The sequence below is a fragment of the Lipophrys pholis genome (assembly GCF_963383615.2).
Source record: "Lipophrys pholis genome assembly, chromosome: 10".
Taxonomy (NCBI): domain Eukaryota; kingdom Metazoa; phylum Chordata; class Actinopteri; order Blenniiformes; family Blenniidae; genus Lipophrys; species Lipophrys pholis.
This window is the reverse complement of record NC_137640.1, coordinates 14,784,989-14,805,845: the sequence shown is the minus strand read 5'-3', so window position 1 is coordinate 14,805,845 and position 20,857 is coordinate 14,784,989. Positions and strand designations below refer to the sequence as shown.

Sequence of the window (20,857 nt, the reverse complement as noted above, 5' to 3'; positions counted from 1 at the left end):
CTATGCAGATGACGTTTGCTTTGATTTCTTCTTATTGTTTGCTGCATCTGCTCCATCTGCTTTATCAGATGCCACACTTGCACATGGCCTTGGTCCAACTTTGGATGTCTTTGAAAAGAGTTTGAAATGTGAGGTTGGTTATGCACAAAGCAGTTTGGGGCTGTTTTGCCGTGCCATCAACAAGGATTTGGAATATTTAACATGAATAAATAAATACATAAATAAATAAAATAATTCAGCTAGATGTCATTAATCAAAATTGTTTTTTGGTCACAGCCCAAAACTTGGCCTTGTCTCACTACCCTCAGTGTGTTGTCACTTATCTAATCACACAATATGTTTTAAGCAGTTTTTGCAGCTTGCTCTGCTATGGCTTTTGTTTAATTTGCTCTGTCTGCAGTGCTGAAGCGAGCGACCACCATCAAGAGGAGAGGCATGGAGGTGGTGGGTCAAGGGCAGTCAGGGGAGGAGCAATATGGTGACATCCCCTCTGTGGGTGAGTGGATATGTGGAGAGGCTCATAAATATGGTCACGTATATTGTCAGAAAGGTACACCATACTGTTTAAAATATCACACTGGCTTCAATTCAAGATTCAGAGAAGAAACATACAAGTGGTGCTCATCTACAGTTTTTCTCCAACTCCTCTTACCACCGAAAGGCATCCCCATGGCAACAGCTAGTATCAGGAGTGCAAAGCGAGGTCCAACAGCATATTTTCGCCGTAAGGAGCGTCTCCTGCGAATCTCTATCCGGCGGGTGGTGAAGACACACACTTTTTACTGGACAGTTCTTGGCCTTGTTGCGCTCAACACACTGTGTGTCGCCATCGTTCACCACAATCAGCCCCTCTGGCTGTCCAACTTCCTCTGTGAGTCACCACACGCCATTAGCAGCTTGAAAGTATTAATATGCCAGTGAGCTGGTTGCTGTTTTTGTTGCTGTTGTTATTGCTCATTAAGTTGTCCTTTTAGCAATGTTTGCTTATTCCAATTCCAGAATGTAGGTTTTAACATTAACTTATGGGAATTTATTCTGTTTTAGACTACGCAGAGTTTCTGTTTCTTGCTCTCTTCCTGACCGAGATGTTCCTAAAGATGTACAGCTTGGGGCCGCGCCTCTACTTCCACTCTTCCTTTAACTGCTTCGACTGCAGTGTAAGTACTCCTCTAGTCATATTTGTTTGTTGCAAAATTCAGGTGTTTGAATCATTGAGTTATGTTGCATCCACCTTCTCGCTGTCTGTACATCATCTTTGCCTTCTTTTATCCCATTACCTTTCAAATGTTCTTTGTTTGATATTGGATTGTATTATTTGTGTGGATATCTCTTTAGGTGATTGTTGGCAGCATCTTTGAGGTGCTGTGGGGTTTCTTCAGGCCTGGCACCTCTTTTGGCATCAGTGTCCTGCGTGCACTCCGTCTGCTGAGGATCTTCAAGATCACCAAGTTAGTACTGAAGCTTTCCTCACTTTTTGCCATCTGTTAAGATGTCACTTTATTTGCAAGGAGCATTTTACTAGTGCACGCTAGCAGTTATATCATTGACATATTGGTGCAATATGCAATTTTGCATGTGTAACAGTCATATTAGGGCAATTTGTTTCTGGCTCACAAAATATGGTTTAATACCAAGGACCTGGTGTCCACATATGTGGACATAATTGTGCTTTGTCTAGATCTACATTGCTACTCAACAAGGGGTTAATGAGATGAAGGTGGACAGTTGGAAGTTGAAGAACACTTGGAATGAGAGAAGAAGTAGTAAACATTAACTAACAACAGGTCCATCAATCAATGTAAATCTGATTCCGTCAAGGATAAAAAAAAATCATGGCATCCTACTGACATCCCTGACATATACAGCATATACAGATAAAGGGTAAAATCCAAAACACTAGAATATTTCACATATCAGACAAGGAGCACAGATGAAGATTAACAGAATGGTCAAGGAGGAACAGGTAACAAACAGCAAACTGACAACTGATAAGACGAAGGACTTTTACATGGACCCCGCAAAGATGGGCAGAGGCAGGTCTTCCTCAACCCCCTTGGAAAGTGGCAGAGTTGGTCCTCCTGGACCTCCATTGACATGATGGAAATAGGTCCTTCTCGACCCTCTCGGAGAAGGGCAGAGACAGATCCTCTCAGAGGCAGATCCCCTTTGGAATGGGCTTAGAGACTGATAGAGGTGTGTCCTCCTAGACCCCAATTGACGTGGGCACAAGCACAGTTGGGAATGGGTCTTTCTAGAACATTTCGGAGATGAGCTGAAGTGGATCCGAAATGATCACAGAGAATGAAAGAGGTGTGGGCTCCTGGACCCCCTCAGAGATAGGCGGATTTTCCTGAGCTACTACACAAAAGGGCAGAGGTGGGTCCTCCTTGACCCCTCCATTGGTGGGCAGAGGCAGGTCTCGACGAGTGTGAGAAAACTGGAAGTTGGGTTTTACTGGACTTTGTTGGATACGAGCTGAGGTGGGTTCTCCTGAATCCCCTCAGAGAAGGGCAGAGGCAGGTTCTCCTGGACTCCCTTGGAGATAGATATACCGGAGCATGAGAAGGCAAGTCCTCCTGGAGCCCCTCAGAGACAGGCAGAAGAGGCCTCGTCTCGAGCATTACTTTGAACCTTGGGTTAGAAATGCAGGGATAACAGACAATAACACTGACATGGATCAACAGAGTGGGTGGGAAGACCAATTTAAAAATCTAGGGAAGATCACAGACAAATTTAGTAAAGCACATACACACTGTGAACAGGGAAACAAGAGAGAATGGCTGATAACAATCAGGGAAAGTCAAGGAGCCTGAAGAAAGACAAGAACATTGAGCACACCGAACAGAAAAACCATCAGTGAACATGATATCTGACATTAACTATAACTAAACTCGAAATTTCGAACAGAAGCACAACAGCGTGAAGCTCAAAAACACAACAATTCATGTGCGAACACAGGGGGAACTAAGTGAGGGATAGAACAAAACTCAGGGCCATCACAGCACACAATGAATTGGTTAAACATTTCTGGAATGCTCATTCACTTGTGATGGACATTGAAAAACTTTGCAAAAAAAAGTGTCTTTTACTTTAAAACTTGTGTCTTCTACATTATCCACAAAGCTACTCTTAATGCTGACCTGTTCATAGCTTGATAAAAACACCATCCTCTTTCAGCTGCTATTGACTGGTGTGAGAATCAAGAGTTATTAGTTTCTGAGGTAACCAAGATGAATAGTGCTGCTCCTTCAGTCTGCAAGCCTCACTTCTTTCTAAGTCCACAGCCAGTTGGGGTTTTTTTTTTTGTTGTTTTTTTATATTCAAAACTTGTGAGCACAACATGTGGATGATGTCAGAAGTTAACAGACTGTACTGTTTGCATGTTTCTTCTGTGCCTGCATGTGTTTACCATGAGTTCAGCTGCTTCTCACAGCCTAAAGTGTTTGTGCTATTAATAACTGTAAACTGTCTGTTATTGTGTGTTCTTCTGTTTCTCTGTGTAATGAGCTGGTGACCTGTCAAATGTTTTGCCTGCTGTTCTGCCAATCTCAGCTGAGACCCTATGAAACACGAACTTGGATAAAGTAACTAGTTCTGAACCAAGTTCCCGAAGACTTACATTGTTTCCCTTTTTTTGTCTTTCTTGCATTAATATTGCATCTTCTGATTGTCTAGATATTGGGCGTCTCTGAGGAATCTAGTCGTCTCTCTGATGAACTCCATGAAGTCCATCATCTCCCTGATCTTCCTTCTCTTCTTATTCATTGTCGTCTTTGCACTCCTCGGCATGCAGCTTTTTGGTGGAAGGTAAATAATAATCGAATGTCTACTTTAAGTAAAATACTAATGCTTCTAGATTAGTGGAGGGACTCCTAATAGGAGAGTGTGCGAATGTGTTTGGAGTCAATCTAATGTTTTCATAAATCTAACATTGCAGGCGGAACCACTGGTTCATTCAATTATGTGTATTGAATGCATAAGAGATAGGAAGCGAATCAAATCTATCCATCCGTTTTCTCCCGCTTATCCGGGTCATGGGGGTGGTTGTTTGAGCACTGTCACCCCGATCACATTGCACTGATTAAGAACCTTCCTGCAGGTTATGAGCCCACGGGAAGGTGGCGCCTGGCGCGGGACACAAACCCACCACCTTGAGACTGCGAGTCTCATGCTCTACCAACTGTGCTAGCTGGGGGCTGAGTCAAATCTAACTGGAAAAAATATTGGATTATAGTAGACTGTTTAATTTATTGCGGCTCAAATAAATATACATTTATCAGGACAAAGTAAAGGTAGAGTGGCCTTTATGGTTCAGTAGATTCATTTTTATTCAAAAACAGGTTTAATGAGAATTGATCTTCCAGCATCCCAGTCGTAGTTGCTTTTAAGATTAAATTTTCTACTTTTGTGACACACACACACACACACACACACACACACACACACACACACACACACACACACACACACACACACACACACACACACACACACACATACACACACACACACACACACACACAGAAACATCAGCCAGACGGTCTACTCTAGGCTATCAGCTGTCAGGGAGGCTGATGAAGCTATAAACCACAGCGAGCTCTACAATGTGTTTCTAATCTTTTTTACAGGTTCATCTTTGAAGACTACACTCCAACAAACTTTGACACCTTTCCTGCCGCTATCATGACCGTCTTTCAGGTCTGAACATAAACCTGATGCATTGCTCCTCTGCACTCCACAAATACACATTTCACATATGTTTGATATGTTTGACCACCGTTTGCACAAAATGTTATTTTGTAATTGCCTGCCTGTTGGAAAGTTACCATGTCATAGCTGCGTTCCTGACTGATGGTCTGGGCAGTTTGTAGATTATTTTCTATCTTTTGGTTTGCCATTGTGTGTGTTTTGACAGATACTGACTGGAGAGGACTGGAACGAAGTGATGTACAATGGCATTCGCTCTCAAGGAGGAGTGAAGTCTGGCATGTGGTCATCGGTCTACTTTATAGTTCTCACTCTTTTTGGAAACTGTATCCTTATTAATTATTTATTCTACAGGATGTAGAAGATTAAATGTGGAAAAAGCCTCATTTCTTTATACGCAGTATTAGCTTCCTTATTTTCACCTTGTGGCCTAATGTAAATAATAAGAGAATAATAGCGTGAAAGCAATATCTCTTTTTTTAATCAAAGTGATACTAAATTAGTCTTGGGGTTGTAGTAATTAAACTCTAAAACATGCTTTTTTGGATCAGAGACATGAATTCGTCAATGAAAATCCAGGAAATAGTTTAAATGGCGTGAAGCACAATTACGTTTAAAGAGTGGTGGGCAGCTGATTCTCTTATTTCAATAAACAATTTGATGTTGCTGCTCACATCTAGCATAGCCCAATTAAAGTTTGATCTTTTTCTTTTTCTTTTTTTAACATCATATAGACTGGTTTATCAGAAGAGGGTTTTTCTCTGAGGAGTCAAGTACAACTACAGGTCTCAGAAAGACAAGTCATTGTTGTATTGGTCTTTAACACAACTGCAACCAGACACTCTACTAAATGTTTTCTTGGCCATTGCTGTGGATAACTTAGCCAACGCACAAGAACTTACAAAGGTAATGACATAGTTAGCTGAAAATATGAGCTTGGTCTTTTGTGTTATTGACTTACTTGAATGAAGAACATTTCCTCAACTTTGTGATGCACAATTATTTTTCTTATCACTTTGATTCGGTGGAATGATTTAGCATAACTGCTATCACAGTTGTTCAGCTGACGTTTGCTCTTTTATTCATTTGATCAGGATGAAGAGGAAGCCGAGGCTGCATTCAACCAGAAGCATGCTCTACAGAAGGCGAAGGAGGTTGGCCCGTTGTCCTCCTTCATGTCCTCAGAGTAAGTGTTGCATGCTCTCTCCTTCTGCGTGACCTCCTCTTCTTCTTCCTCTGTCCTCTTCTTCTTTTCTCTCTCTTCTTTCCTCCACTATGGAGTGGGTACATAGAAGCTGCCCACAGTGTAACACTTCTCATGCGCTGCTGTATAGCCTCCAGCAGAACCACTTCGTGCAATAGATTTGGATTATGTAGTATGTAGAAAACATATAAATAGATGTTAGTGGTCATCATTTGGAGCTTCATGTTGCTGTGGTGTGTAGGTGCTGGCTTGTAGCACTTAAGTGTTACTGAGGCAATGTGGAAAGAACCCATATTTGGTGCTGTCCCACTACAGACTAATTTTTTATGTCTTCAATGAAAGGCCATCAAGCCTCCACAGGCTCCCTGCACTGTAATTTGTTCCAAATTGATGTCTTTGTCTTTGTGGTTACTCCACTCTGGGAGGTGCTTTGTTGTCATGGAGACAGGGGTACTGTCCAAATGAAGGTGGTGTGTCCATTTCAGTAATATACGTCTTTACTTAGTGAGGTAGATGTCCTAGGTAGAGGAGTTAAATGAAGTTAAATGAAACTGTTCTGTCAGTAACATGACCTTGTTTTTTCAATGCCCAGGTTTCCAGTCTGCAGAATAGATGTATTTTTTTCCCACTCAGGAGCTGATTTTGTATTTCCTTGTTATAAGTGGTAGAAGTGCATGTGCATGAACAGGAGTGGGCACCTCTTCTTCTGTATGCACGCTGTGTATTGAGATATAGTTTGTTGCATGGGCATGTAGAAGAATCTACCAGAAAGAGTTTTATCAATATGAGGTTATATAAACACAGCACCTAAGAAAAGATTGTGTTACTGAATAGTAACAATGGTTCTTGGTATTACGTTTGAGAATTGTATTTGTGAGATGAGCAGCAGATCTGGATATGTGTCTTGTCCTCATGAAATAAATCACCTGCCAATGTAAAACAGTTTTACTACTTTTGCTGCTGATCCTTGGAACAGTTTTGACAAGTTTTAATGGGTACAACTGATATACTCCATCTCTGCTGGTCATCCAAAATGCATATTTTGTTAGAAGTGTGCCATGATTTAAATAAGACATAAACAAGCTTTGCAACAATATAAGATAATTTTTTGAAAAGCATCATTACGATGCAGTTTTCTCCCAAACACAAATGTCTTTACTTTTTGGGGTGCTTCCTTTCCATGTTCTCTGTTTCTCTGGCATGAGAACTTTCCAAATTATACTTAATAAATGACAGATTAAAACTGAGATAGTAAAACAGATGTAGGATAGTTTGCAGAGGAGGAAACTGAGGGCTGGGCTTTGTAAAGAAGACTAGAATGCCACAGGATCCAATGGGCTGTAACATGAATTCACAGAGGACCTCTTCAACAAGGCTTCTCTGTCTTCTCACTGGTGTCAACAATGAACCCCTGGCAGTAAATGATCTGTTGACCTTGGATAAACTTGCATGACAGCATTTGCTAAATGAAAAAAACATCTGCAAGATGCTGCATGTCTGAGGCTGATTATCATTTTAACTTGGGACCGCTGCATGCGTCTGGTCTGCATGAGCAATGAAAGAATTACAGTAATTATGCACACATACTGAGAATGCTCCTCACATAATGCAAGTAATGACTGGACTAGAATATTTGGATAGTGTTATAGTGTGCGTAGTTTGTTTTTTTTCCTTCATTGTGAAGTATTTTTCCTGGTTGTAAACACTGAAGTATTCTGAATATTTCGAAGCTCAGCACTTGAATTTTCTGGTTTGGCATCGACTAGCATGTCCTGAGAGAATGCTGATATGTGAGTGCGCTGAGGTGGCAGTTGTGTTCAGAGCTGCATCCCAATGTGATGGTTTTGTTCCAAGGGTATTTAAACATGTGTTCTTCACCCGTGTTTGCTGACCGAGCCAATCTCTATGTCTTCTACCTGTCCACACACTGTAGGTCAGACTGTCTTATAACATCTCAGTGTACTTATCAATGTCGTGCTTACAGTTGATGTTTTATGAATGTTTCTATAACTGCTACCATCTCGTTTGTTATGTGTTGCTTGGCTCCAATGGAGACACACATCAAAGAGTCTCAGTAATCTTGTCAGTGTGGCCTCCAATTCATACTCTCTTCACAGTTAACAATTCATTATTGGGTCAATGAACTACGTATATCGTTTTGTAAAATATGATGATGAAAAGGGCCAAGTTTTGTGTAACCTTCTGAAAGTACTCAAACCAATCCAAAACAAGTTTCATAAAACCTTCATAAACAATTGGACTTGAAGGGTCAGCCTGCTGTGTGTCTCCTAGCCTGTTTTGTCTCTGCTCACAAAAGCACTAATGTCTTGTTTTCAACCAATCGCTCATTGATAACATGGACCACACAAGAGTCCACACTCCAGTAAGTAATTCTGTCTGTTCAGCTCTATAACTCTCTCAGTCACTCCTACTTGATTTTCTCCAATGGGTGAATGTCCCAGTCTCATCTTGTATAGCACTCTGTTCATGCTCTGTCCTGTACCTCACAACTCTTCAGCTTCATTGAATCCACAGTAATTGAATCTATTCCACAGATTTCATTCTGCATCTTACTCTTTTTGGTATGAAAGTCACATAAACAGTTCTAGGTTGGTTAATTTCTCACCAGACATTGTCATCGATCCAGTTAGTTGCTTCATGTTGAAATTAAATTCCTTTTTGTTGTTCATGAAGTGTTTGAACATCCAACTAAAGCATTTACGGTACTGGTGTTCATCTTTTCGGTACATTTTTTGAACGTTAATGTAGAGTTATTGTTGTTTTTAAGTATTCTGACAGCATTATTTTCTGGTCCATCAAAGCTTTGTATTCTGGTCCCCAATGTGGTCAATGAAAAGCATGCAAGCGAAATTAATCTAGACCTGGATCAATAAATAAATACAGACGTAATTACAATGTGATATAACTAAGGCAAATTTAACACAATAAATGTGAAAAAATCAGTTTTTTATATGCTGACATACTTCTTGTCTTGCTTTTCTCAGGGGAAGTCGGAGAAGGCGGCCCTACCTGTACAGGAAAAGAGCCATTCACCGCAGCCGGCCTACATACTCATGCTCCTTGGAGGAGGCCCAGAGCAGTATCAGGGAGGGCCGCCCACCCCCACCACTCAACCCTTCTAACTCTTTCATGTCCAGGAGAGAAAGGAGAAAGAGGATGACCATGTCAGTGTGGGAGCAGAGGACAAGCCAGCTGCGGAGACACCGCCAGATGTCCAGCCGCGAGATCCTGTTCACCAACCCCAGTGAGGAGAAGGACGTCCCCCCTGCCTCGGCCCAAGGCCAGCACGGACGTCCGCTCTCACTACAACGAAAGGTCATGCAGCACACACCATCTGGAAGTTTGAGACGTCTCAATGACCCATTGGCTTCCCCAACCAAGAACCAGGCCTCGGGTTCCTCAATGTCTGTGGATATGCCTCTGGATGCTGCTCTCTCACATGAAATACCTGAACCCCCAATGTCAGCGCTGGTGCCAGAGTCACTGAGCTCTACAAATGTACCTCTCACCGACTCTGTGTCCATGACTATACCAGAGCCTCCTGAGGTAGAGCCCACGACCCAGGGTGGAAAACTCAGTGTTAATCAGAGTAACAGGACAAGCGATGAGCGTCGCAGTCCCAGGCTGAATGGTGAACGTCAGCATAGGCCCGTAAAGAAGTTCAGACCTCCAGATAACATTGACACACTGATGCCAGAAAATGGAGGTCATAGTGGCTTTAGAAACAGAAGGGCGCTGCATCACCATGACCATCAGAGGGAAACCAGAAGTCAGGGGTCTTTTCCTGCTAATGGGAGTCATTCAGCCATTGGGGAGAGGAAGAGAAACCCTGGAACAGAAGAAGAGAAGAAAGCAGAGCATGTAAACAAAGAAGGAGAGGTTGTGACGCACAAAGAGAGCAGGTGAGACTGATCAAGAACTGCGTTTTTAATAGATATTTGTTTCTGATAAAAGGAAAAAGAAAATGAGAAAACTTTATTGTCATTGTCATAAAAACAACAAATCTTAGTTGGTTACAATCAGTCAGTCTTCTTGGAGCAGCAGATGAATAGTAAACAGATAAAATAGGGGAGGAAAGGAATCTAAGATAAATATAAAAATGCATAAAAACAATTGCACTGTCTCCGGTAGAGTGAAGTTCAAGGTGCAACAATATGTGGCACAGTCTGGAGCTTTGGCTGGTGTGTGTGTGTGAGTGGGGGTGGGGAGAGAGGAGGCAGGGAATAGGAGGGGTGATGGAGGCCACAGCTCTAAGAAAAAAGCTGGTCCTTGGACTTCCTCCATGTAGTGAGCCTCCTCGTTGTCACTGATGAGCCCGACGATAGTGGTGTCATCAGCAAAACTCACTATAGTGTTAGAGGGGTGGATGGGGGTGCAGTCCTTAGTGAAGAGGGTGAACAGGGTTGTGCTGAGCACACAGCCCTGTGGCACACCAGTGTTCAGAATGATGGATGTGGATGTGTGTCTTCCTATCCTGATAGTCTGCAGCCTGCTGGAAAGAAAGTCCATCATCCACGTGCAGAGTGAGGTGCTGAGTCCAAGATCCTGGACTTTGTCAACCAGTTTGTGGGGGATTATTGTGCGAAAGTGTAGCTGAAGTCTATGAAGAGCATCCGGGCATATGTGTTTGGTTGTTCCAGGTGGGTCAGGGCTGAGTGGAGAGCAATGGAGACAGCATCCTCTGTACATCTGTTCTTCTGATAAACAAACTGGCACCTATCCAGATGTGCAGGGATGCTGTCCCTGATGTGGGACATGCTGAGCCTCTCAAAGCATTTCATGACTAACAGAGTCAAGGTGACGGGGTGGTAGTCATTGAGGTGGAGGTGGATGATGGTGGAGATTTGAGGCAGGTGGGGACAGCAGCGTGTTTCAACAGAAGGTTCACGATGTCGGTGAACACCCCCGTTAGCTTTTCAGCACATGACTGCAGTGTGCGGACCGACACTCCGACAGGTCCTGCACCTTTGGAAGTATTGATGTGCTTCAGAGCAGATCGCACCTGGTGTTGCTGCAGGATGAGTGCTGGTTCTACTCTGGCAGGGCTAGTTTGAGGATCTGCTCTGGTGTTCTGTGTGTTGAGGCATGCAAAGAAATTGTTCAGGCTGTCAGGCAGTGTGCTGGAAGTGCTGATCTGTGAGCTGCTGGCTGTGTAGTCAGTAATGGCTTTGATGCCGCTCCACATGCTGCATGGGTTGTTGTGGGCAAAGTGACCCTCTATGTGCTGCTTGTACCTCTTTGGCTTCTCTGATGCCCCTCTTCAGATCTCTCGGGGGTTGGCTGTAGACCTCCATGTCACCTGGCCAGAAGGCCGCTTCTCGAGCTTTGAGCAGTATCCAAACATGGCTGTTCATCCACGACTTGTGATTCGGGAACACCATGATGGTTTTGGTGGTCAGCATTGGCAGAAGTTGACAGAGTTTAGTTAGGTAGTTGGACTGATTCTTGTAAAAGAAGAAAACTGTTAAAGTTTGCAACAATCATCAAATTTTCTAACTAAAAAAAAAGTGAGGCACAGAATCTGTAATCTACTCACTTTGTCTTTTGAGCAAACAACTTCAAGAGGATCATGGATGGTGAATATCCAGTCATTCTGAAGTTGCTCAAACATCACTTTTATGTGGGTTTTTCCAGCCATGCTGTGACAGACATCACATTCAATAGGCATTCACATCACTTTAACCTAAAGTGGTAATAAGCCTGTTCTCCATGGTGCCTCTCTCTTATCTGTTTCATGTTTTATTGACAGAAACCAGTGTTGAGAGGCACATGCTTCAGAGGCATGCTGCAGCCAGAACTTGTCTCAGGATGCCCCTTGAAGGGACATTAGCTTGAAGATCAAACATGGTCTTGTATGCATATTAAAAGAATTCTGCACTAAAGTGATTTAAATGGAGTTTGAGGAATTATTCACAGCGGACGAGTAAATCTGGGTGGTTTAGAAATAAATTTGTTGCGCTCTATTAGCAGCATGGAAATGCTAAATAACTTTACCTCAGTTTGGCATGGCCACCTGCAGAGGCCCTCATTTCTCTCTGAGTCTGACCAATTCATGTAACAACAAACATGCTACACAGGAAGGAGCTGGAATTTTTGGCCATAAATCCAATTTTTAGTTTATATATTTGTGCAAGTATTTAATCTTTTGCCTTATTGAAACTCACTGGGACTTCATTTTGTAGACAAAACTGCGCTCATATTTTAGGATCTTGATCTCCCGTCATTCGTATTGGTATTCGTATCATTCATATCGTATTATTTGTTGTTTTTGCAGCTCTGGAGCCTGTAGAATTTCCACTCATAAAATGCAAACAACAGTGCTGTGACTTTATCTCTCTCCACATATCTGGCTGCTTTCAATACATCTACAGACAGGCTGATCAGGACACAGGAGAAGAGAGTAAACCAACAGATGACCAGAGCCACACTGCTGACCCATGTACTCAGAAGCACGAAGACCCTCCTCATCAGTCTGAGCCGTCGGTCCCTGTCATCATAGAGGACGACAAAGAAGAGAAGGATTCACAACAGGACCAGGATAAATCTCAGCTCACGTCCAGCGTGAATATTGAGATGTCCAACGTGCAGCCCTCACTCGAACTCTCTACAATCACAGGTGGTGGTACAAATATGTTTTATAATTAAAAGGCAGCATCATTTTCATAGTTTATCATACAAGTTTGTTTTGAAGAATATTGTTATTTATACAATAAATACACTAGGATTATGACACAAAAATGTGAAATATAAACACAGTGAGAGAAAATATATATTTGAGATGAATGTTTTAAGTCCTGTTAATTGTGCTAAGTCACAGAGTAATGCTGTTAAGTGTGCCAGGTAATTTAATGTGCGCCGCTCGCTGAGCTGTTGGTGGCTTTAAGTTTTCAATCAGAAAAAAGCAGAGGTCATTTTTCAAACATATCCATTCTGTGGCAGAGTCATGCCTTATTACAAATCTTTCACACCTCATTTATTGTAGCCGCCAGAGGAAATTTGAGAAATGATGAGTTCGGTCATTCAACTCTGTCTCCCCAGTTCACTGTTCCCTCTTGCAGCAACACGGCATATTTCTCAGTGAATGAGTTGAGCTTGCAAATTTTTGGTAAGGTTTAAAAGGTTAAGGAAAAAAAGTATGATCAAACGTTTTCTGACGACATTTTCCAGTCAACAGTAAGGACACAGAAACCTGTAAGTCAGAGAAAGACGAGGCGGAGGAGAGTAAACCTGTCAGCACTGTGACCCCAGACAGCATGTTCATCTTCAAACCTGATAACCCGTAAGTTTCCACCACTCACATTTTTATGGTAAACCTACTGCTTGTCTGAGCTTAATAGTTTATGTACTGTTTTATAAGCTGAGTCTTGAGAAGTCGATGCAAGTTGCATCAATTTGGTGGCCCTCCTGTAAGAATGCATCTCTTCACTTTGAAGAAGATGGTGCAAACCAGCCCTATAGACAGACTAATGAAACTTAGACTCCAAACCAAACTTTCTCTGACACTGCACATTTCCCCAAGGAAGCCCTCAGATAGAGAGGAATCCCACCTGTTCGGAGGAGTGCTGGGGCAGGTCATCTACCCTCAGGCCTTGAAACAGCTCAGAGCGATAGCTTTCTCCTTGCACCTCCACTAGACTGTTTCTACTTCCTCATAACTATCACTTCACCCTGAATACCTGTGGTGGGATTACTGCACTTGTCTTTTGTGATACCAGCCGAGACTAGGAAGAACGAATCAATGGACCTCCTGCAGTGTCCTGCTACTGAGAGCCCTCATCTGATCAGGCTTATCAACAAATCAGACCCCTCAGGAGTGGCAGTATTCATAGTTTTGTAGCTGAGCTTCAGATATCTCCCCCTTGTCTAAGATCCTCTACACCTTTTTGTATCCTACCCTGTGCTGTTTTTGCCTCCCCTACATAGATTCTTGATAGCACCGGGGCATTTCTGATGTGAAGAGCTGGACGAGTATTTTATTATGTTATCGTTTATGTTTTACCATTTATTGTTAAGGGTATGGAGGAAGTATAGTGTTCCAAATACTATTATATTTTCTTACAATAAATAAAGTTGGAGCATAATGAACATGCGAAACACGAGTATTATGAGAATCTGTTAATCCATTGATCTGAAAGATGCAGATAAGAAACTTAGTAGCTCTCTTGTGACTCCTGGAGTCTAAACTGATGGCTGACAGCCTGTTGGTGATAGCAACAATCCACCCAAAAGGTTTTGTGAGCACATGGCCCAAAGTACTACCACAATTTATTTTTTCCACTTGAGTATATGCACATTTTGAACAGATGAGAAACATAAGGATAATTTTCTTGCTATTCAGTTAATCCAGTGTTTGTAGTGTTTACGCTGAACTGATTTGTACCTCATTTTACCCTTGAATTTACTGCATCAATATGAGAGAAGTGCTCTGTAGCAGTGAAATGATAAAGTACACCAATTTATCTTCATTTAGTGCTGATAGCGTGGGCTCCGATGTTGCATTACGTTACCTGTTCTCTGCTCTTCCTCAGGCTGCGTCGAGCTTGTCACTATGTGGTGAACCTCAGATACTTTGAAATGTCCATCCTGCTGGTCATAGCTGCGAGCAGTATCGCCCTGGCTGCTGAGGACCCAGTGGCCACCTCCTCTGACTGGAATAAGGTTTGTAATTGCATTGATGTCCTTGTCGTCTTTGTCAGACATTTGTGACAAGGGCTTTGTAGTCGCCTGAATCTTCCTGCTGTTTCATTCACTCTGCTAACATAAGTTTTTATCTGTGCTCTGAGTCTCTTAAAACCTATCAGCTGCAGAAAGCAGCTGTCGCAAAGAAAGAAAAGATAAGAAAGTAAATTGTTATAAAAAAAAATCCTTAAATGTTTTGAAAGAGGTCGCTAATGCATCTTGATAGGGGGCAGTTAAATCTCTGACGAGTTTGGCAAATGAAGTCTGAGACACAGTGAGCCTGAGAGGAATGTGGCTAATTATCCTGAGTTTTATTGTCATCATTCAAGGGCACCGTTTCCTCTCTAAGTGGCAGGCTGAGAAATGAAACTCGTGTACACCATCAAATCGATGCCAGAAGCAAAAAGATTTTTATTTCGCATAGGGAATATTCATGTTTTTGTTGATTTTCTTGTGTTTATTTGACTTCTTCTGTTGTGTCTAATTGACTCTGATGTTCTTTACAGGTTCTGCGCTATTTTGATTACGTTTTTACTGGAGTCTTCACATTTGAAATGATTATAAAGGTGAGTTACTCTGTGAAACTGGCACAGCATGATATTTCATGTTGAAAGGAAACGATTGTGAAATGTGAAAATATAAATGGATCTATTTTGACCAGATCCTTTTTTTCTACTTTTTGCAAAAGAAAACACAAGAGTTAGGCACATCACTGTTTTACAGCTTCATCCAACTCCTGTTCAAAGACGCGTCAGTCGATTCCAGCAAACTATGGGTGAAAGCAGGTCACACCCTGTGCAGGTCACAGTCTATCACAGTGCAACCTCAGAGAGATTATAAAAACTCAAAGGCATGTGTTTTGGGCTTGTGGAAGTGAACCAGAGTAAAACCAAAGTAGGAGCAGGGAGAAAATACAACACAGAAACACAACCAAGCCCAGACTCTAACACGGGACATTCTTGCCATGTGGTAAGAGCGCTAACCATTACACTACTGTGCAGCCCCAGAATAATCTCAAGAAGAAAAACGTTTCTCCATCTGAAATGTGTTTTTATATATATATCGTTCAAACTCATCAAAGCCAATATTCCTTAATTGCAGCAGATTGAGGAGCTGGTTCATGTCTGTAGTTCCCACAGTGAGACTGTAATTCAGTTGCCTCATACACTCTGTTGTCTTCAGATGATTGATCAGGGTCTGATCCTCCATGATGGCTCCTACTTCAGAGACTTGTGGAACATCCTGGATTTCATCGTTGTAGTGGGAGCCCTGGTTGCCTTCGCCCTCACGTCAGTCATGTTTTATTTTCATTACTTGAGCTCGTCAAACTTTTGCATCACAATATCTTCACCATCCCATTTTATTTATGGCTGTTGACATATTTGTTCATGTCTTCTGTTTTTATCTGTCTGTGGACGATGCGTCTGTGGGATTAACCAGCAGCAATGTGATGGGGTAAAATACATAAATGGCTTCATCTCTTACAACAATTACCAACTTTGAAGTGCAAATTAAAATTTGTGTGATATCATTACATTATAGGAGATCACATATTATGTGACTGTAAATCAAAAAAGGGGGAAAAAACTGTTTGCAAATGAACCATCGTTTTAAAAATGTATTTGAATTTCACACTGGTGTCATTCTGCACAGAAACAACAAAGGACGTGACATTAAGACCATCAAATCTCTGAGGGTGCTGCGGGTCCTCAGACCATTAAAAACAATAAAAAGACTTCCTAAACTCAAGGTGAGATATGCACTGTCTTTGAGATTTCTGATTGGTTATCAATGTTTTTTACACACATTTTCTGATATGGTGCTCTTTAGAAACAAAGACATATTAATTCGCCCTCACGCCCAGGTATTTCAAACATATACTGTTTGATCTTCCTTCATTTTTCTTGACATTTGTCTCTTTCTTCCAGGCGGTATTTGACTGCGTGGTGACATCGCTGAAGAACGTCTTCAACATTTTAATTGTCTACAAGCTTTTTATGTTCATCTTTGCCGTCATTGCTGTGCAGCTCTTCAAGGGGAAGTTTTTCTACTGTACCGACAGTTCAAAGGACACAGAGAAGGACTGCCAGTAATCCTCAGATTTTCTCTCATATAGTGTTTATGATCTTCACCAAATTATTCATTTGGCTTAGTGTCTTTATATCTATCTTTCCCTCAAGCTTTTTAATGTGTCTCTCCCTCCTAATTACTAATGTATATCCTCCAGTCTTTTATTTTCACTATAATGTGTACATGTTTTCTTCACCTTTATTCAACAGTTATATTTAACTTCATTTAAAACTTTTTTCTTAAATTATTTTTAAAAATAGCTTAATTTCCCCTTAACATCATAGAAATTAATAAAGCGATCAGAGCATTTTTTTTGTGTTTCTTTTTTTAATTTGAGCTTTATTTTACAAGGTAGTTGATAATAGAGGTCTCCATTCCTTCTATGCAACCCTTTTTTTTTTTTATGTTGCTTTGTCCTTTCTTTACCCAGGGGTTACTACATTGACTATGGGAAGGATAAGAAAGAGGTGAAAAAACGAGAGTGGAGGAGACATGACTTTCATTACGATAACGTCATCTGGGCTCTGCTGACTCTCTTCACCGTTTCCACTGGAGAGGGATGGCCTCAGTGAGTGTGCCACTTGCCTCGAGCGAACTCTCATGCTGGATGAGAAAATTCATCAGGAGCTCTCATCCCATATCATTTTTCTTTCTAAGAGGGATCATTAGTTTTTATGAGCATTATAACCTTTTAACATCTGCCTAGTGCCTTTGTTAATGGTCAAATCTGACCTTTGATTAAGGAAATATAATAGAGGAGAATAATTTAACAATGATTTTGCCATTCATTATCTAACAATGAGGTTATACCATTATTTAATTGGTCTTGTGATTGTTGGTTGAGGCCTGTCCAACCCTCGTTAATTAAGTGCTGTTGCGGAAAAAAACTTACAATTATTTCAATTTTCTCATAGTAAATTTGAATTTGATCTGCACCCCAGTGAACAAATACTTAAAATGTGTGCAGGAACTAAAACATTGCCACACTTAATGCCAACACATAATAACATAATTCTTTGTCATAATGTAAGTTTGGAAGAGCACGAGACTATGTACGCAAATCTGTAAGTAAAGTCTCTGTCAACTGATATAAAGTGGTTTCAGATATTTTTCTGTAGGTAAAATCTTCCTGTTTGTGTTTGTACATTTATTTCTTCCTTTGTTTTGCTTGTTTTACTGCTCATGTGAGTGGTTGTGAGAATCGTACTTCTCTTCTTTCAGGGTTTTGCAGCATTCTGTAGACGTGACAGAAGAGGACAGGGGTCCGAGCCCCAGCAACAGAATGGAAATGTCGATCTTCTACGTCATCTACTTTGTCGTCTTTCCTTTCTTCTTTGTCAACATATTTGTTGCTCTTATTATCATCACATTCCAGGAACAGGGAGATAAAATGATGGAGGAGTGCAGTCTGGAGAAAAATGAGGTGGGGTCAGGTTATTACAACAACACAAGAAGCATAACTGGTTTTTTTTTGTCTTTCTTTTACTATTAATTTCCGATATATGGCTCTTGGGAGAAACTAAACAGCAACATGTCTTGTCCGGACAATAATGCAACGTGCAGTTGTCAGTATTGGAGCAATTTAGTCATGTGAACAGCTGCATGGCAGTTAATGTGCTCATTAGGATGATGTTGCTTGGTTCTTGTTAATACAGTTCCTCCTCTGATCAATACTCTGACGTCACATCAAAATCACCAATCAATTGAGAAACATGAGTGACATCACATGGTGTGATTGCTGTGATTGTAGATCCCTCCTCAGGTGAAATTATAGTGTTTTCATTCCTAATGTGTTCACTCCTCCTTATCCATACAGCTGGATGTAAATACACTGTATGCAGTGTATTTGCATTATGATCTTTAAATCAAAAGAAGGTTTAGTATACTGAGGTTATGTTTGCAAATGTTTAATTGTTCTTGAATTGTTTTGACTTGATGAGTTAAAACCCAAAGAAGTGCATCAGATTCACCTGAAAAACTGTGTATTTGTGGCAAAAGTCCTGACTTGTGAGTATAATATTATAATATGAGCACAGATATATTGGCAGGGTGCAATTTACTAGTGGCTGAATCGGGTGGGGAGAATATACATTTATTTAAAAGTAAATGTTTTTCATCTCTCCAGGATCAAATGCTGGCGTTTTGCTGGCTTTTCACTGAATAAGGTCCTTTACCCCCAAACACTCACGTTGCGTCGGATAGAACATAGCTTTAAAAATTTGTGCAAACTCAAGCAATGTCAATCCTTGAAGGAGGCAGCCAGAACACAACATTAAGATCTAAAACTCCACAAACTCCATCCCGACCCATACCCACCCTCCGGGAGCAGCACAGTAGTTTTTAATAGAATTGCACCCTGTATATTATTGACAGTATCGGGTCAATATTTTTAGCCAAACTTTGTTATTTCTGAATGAAACATAGCCAAAAGCATGTTTTGATATAAATGTATCTGGTTAATTCTGACAAAACAAGTCTATCCTCCAGTGGATGCAATACAACTCTATATAATTCAAAGATAGAGTTATCAACTGTTTTGTCATTTTCTCTTCCCACTGTTGTCTTTGTATTTCAGAGGGCTTGCATAGATTTTGCCATCAGTGCCAAGCCGCTGACCCGATACATGCCGCAGAACCGGCACACGTTCCAGTACCGATTGTGGCATTTTGTTGTCTCGCCCTCTTTTGAGTACACAGTCCTGGCCATGATTGCTCTCAACACTATTGTCCTGATGATGAAGGTGAGGACGATTACATATTGTATTAAAAAATACATATATATATATATATTATGGGTGAGGATCAAAATATTAGTCGTGTAAATATATAGTGTCCTCCTAAACCTCCACTGTCTCCCTGTCCCACAACGTATCCAGTTCAGAGTCCTCCTCCTGACCCATAAAGCCCTCCATAGCTAAGTTCCCCATACCTCAGAGACCTGCTCCACTTCCCACCCACAGCCTACGATCCTCTCATGCAAACCTTCTTTCCGCTCAGAACCAAACACTGAATCTGGGGCGACAGAGCCTTCTCCATATCTGCCCCACACTCTGGAAATCCCTAACCCATCAAATCTGTGACTGCAATGAACTTAACACCTTCAAATCTCACCTGTTCCAAACTGCTTTTAATGCTGAACACATGTCTATTTCTTTTATTATGGTTTTTATGATGTTTCTGAATTTTATGCTTGTTGATTTTATAATGTGATGGCGTAAATTGTGTTTGAGTGTCTTGAAAAGCACTATTGCTGCATTGATTGTAATGATTCAGAAGAAGACAAAAAATCTGTTAGGAGCTTTGTATTGACACTTCTAACTAAAAACAGAGATGTGTCGGTGCCACCGCAGCTGCTCAACACACTGTGACGTTTACATTACTCTTTATGTATTTGTTTTCCCTTCACTTGTTCACTCGTCACTGTTCCTAGACTGGCCTTTATTTTTCAAGTTGTACTGGTTGTTCAGATAGACAGGCAGGCAGACAGACAGGCGCTGAGTGACTCAGCCTGTATTAAATATTGATCTATAATGTCCAGGCGCTGCTATTTAGCGTGACCTCATTAACTGTGGCTGAAGGCCCTGGAGGAATGACTCCTTTTATAGTGCGACAGATGAGTGGTGCACAGACAGAGGCACTATTTATGGGTCTGAAGGAATCTTCCATCAACCTGTAGCTCTGCAGGGAGCACGGCTGAAGTTCACTCTGGTATCAGAGAGGATTGCTCAGCCTCAGTCGCTTCAGGAATAAACCATGTTTTCATGTCTGACTTTAAAAGAGATCACATCATTATTTAACCCCTGCCACCTTCGTATTTTCAGTATTACTCTGCACCGCCAGCGTACGAGGCCGTGCTGAAGCACATGAACACAGCTTTCACTGTTCTCTTCTCTGTTGAGTGTGTCCTCAAGATAATGGCCTTTGGATTTCTGGTGAGCAAAAAGAGACACACTGAGCCTCCATCTGATGTTAGCATCCTTTTATAAATGCCTTCAAACATCCCTCCTGTTTCAACAGAACTATTTTCGAGACACATGGAACATCTTTGACTTCATCACTGTCTTGGGCAGCATCACTGAGATTGTGGTGGACTTGCAGGTAATAAAAACATGTTTATCTATTAACTTTTCAATTCTTTGTTCCCCTAAAAATAAATGCAGCAGTTCCCCCGTCATCT

The 20,857-nt window shown here is 41.3% G+C and overlaps 1 protein-coding gene across 1 annotated transcript in view; it reads left to right on the top strand.

Moving 5' to 3' along the window:
- Positions 1-20,857, top strand: part of cacna1ea (calcium channel, voltage-dependent, R type, alpha 1E subunit a) — a gene marked incomplete at its 5' end in the record, with an annotated part of 96,518 nt that overhangs the window by 62,741 nt on the left and 12,920 nt on the right. The window contains 22 exons of the mRNA XM_080473453.1: positions 401-496; positions 662-871; positions 1,045-1,157; positions 1,336-1,448; positions 3,676-3,807; positions 4,629-4,698; positions 4,916-5,033; positions 5,546-5,613; positions 5,802-5,893; positions 8,917-9,834; positions 12,304-12,548; positions 13,100-13,211; positions 14,461-14,590; positions 15,118-15,177; positions 15,794-15,909; positions 16,265-16,361; positions 16,540-16,700; positions 17,112-17,249; positions 17,903-18,104; positions 19,257-19,421; positions 20,502-20,612; positions 20,698-20,778. Of these exons, the coding sequence (XP_080329579.1) occupies positions 401-496; positions 662-871; positions 1,045-1,157; positions 1,336-1,448; positions 3,676-3,807; positions 4,629-4,698; positions 4,916-5,033; positions 5,546-5,613; positions 5,802-5,893; positions 8,917-9,834; positions 12,304-12,548; positions 13,100-13,211; positions 14,461-14,590; positions 15,118-15,177; positions 15,794-15,909; positions 16,265-16,361; positions 16,540-16,700; positions 17,112-17,249; positions 17,903-18,104; positions 19,257-19,421; positions 20,502-20,612; positions 20,698-20,778 (3,548 nt within the window). The remainder of the gene's footprint in view (positions 1-400; positions 497-661; positions 872-1,044; positions 1,158-1,335; positions 1,449-3,675; positions 3,808-4,628; positions 4,699-4,915; positions 5,034-5,545; positions 5,614-5,801; positions 5,894-8,916; positions 9,835-12,303; positions 12,549-13,099; positions 13,212-14,460; positions 14,591-15,117; positions 15,178-15,793; positions 15,910-16,264; positions 16,362-16,539; positions 16,701-17,111; positions 17,250-17,902; positions 18,105-19,256; positions 19,422-20,501; positions 20,613-20,697; positions 20,779-20,857) is intronic.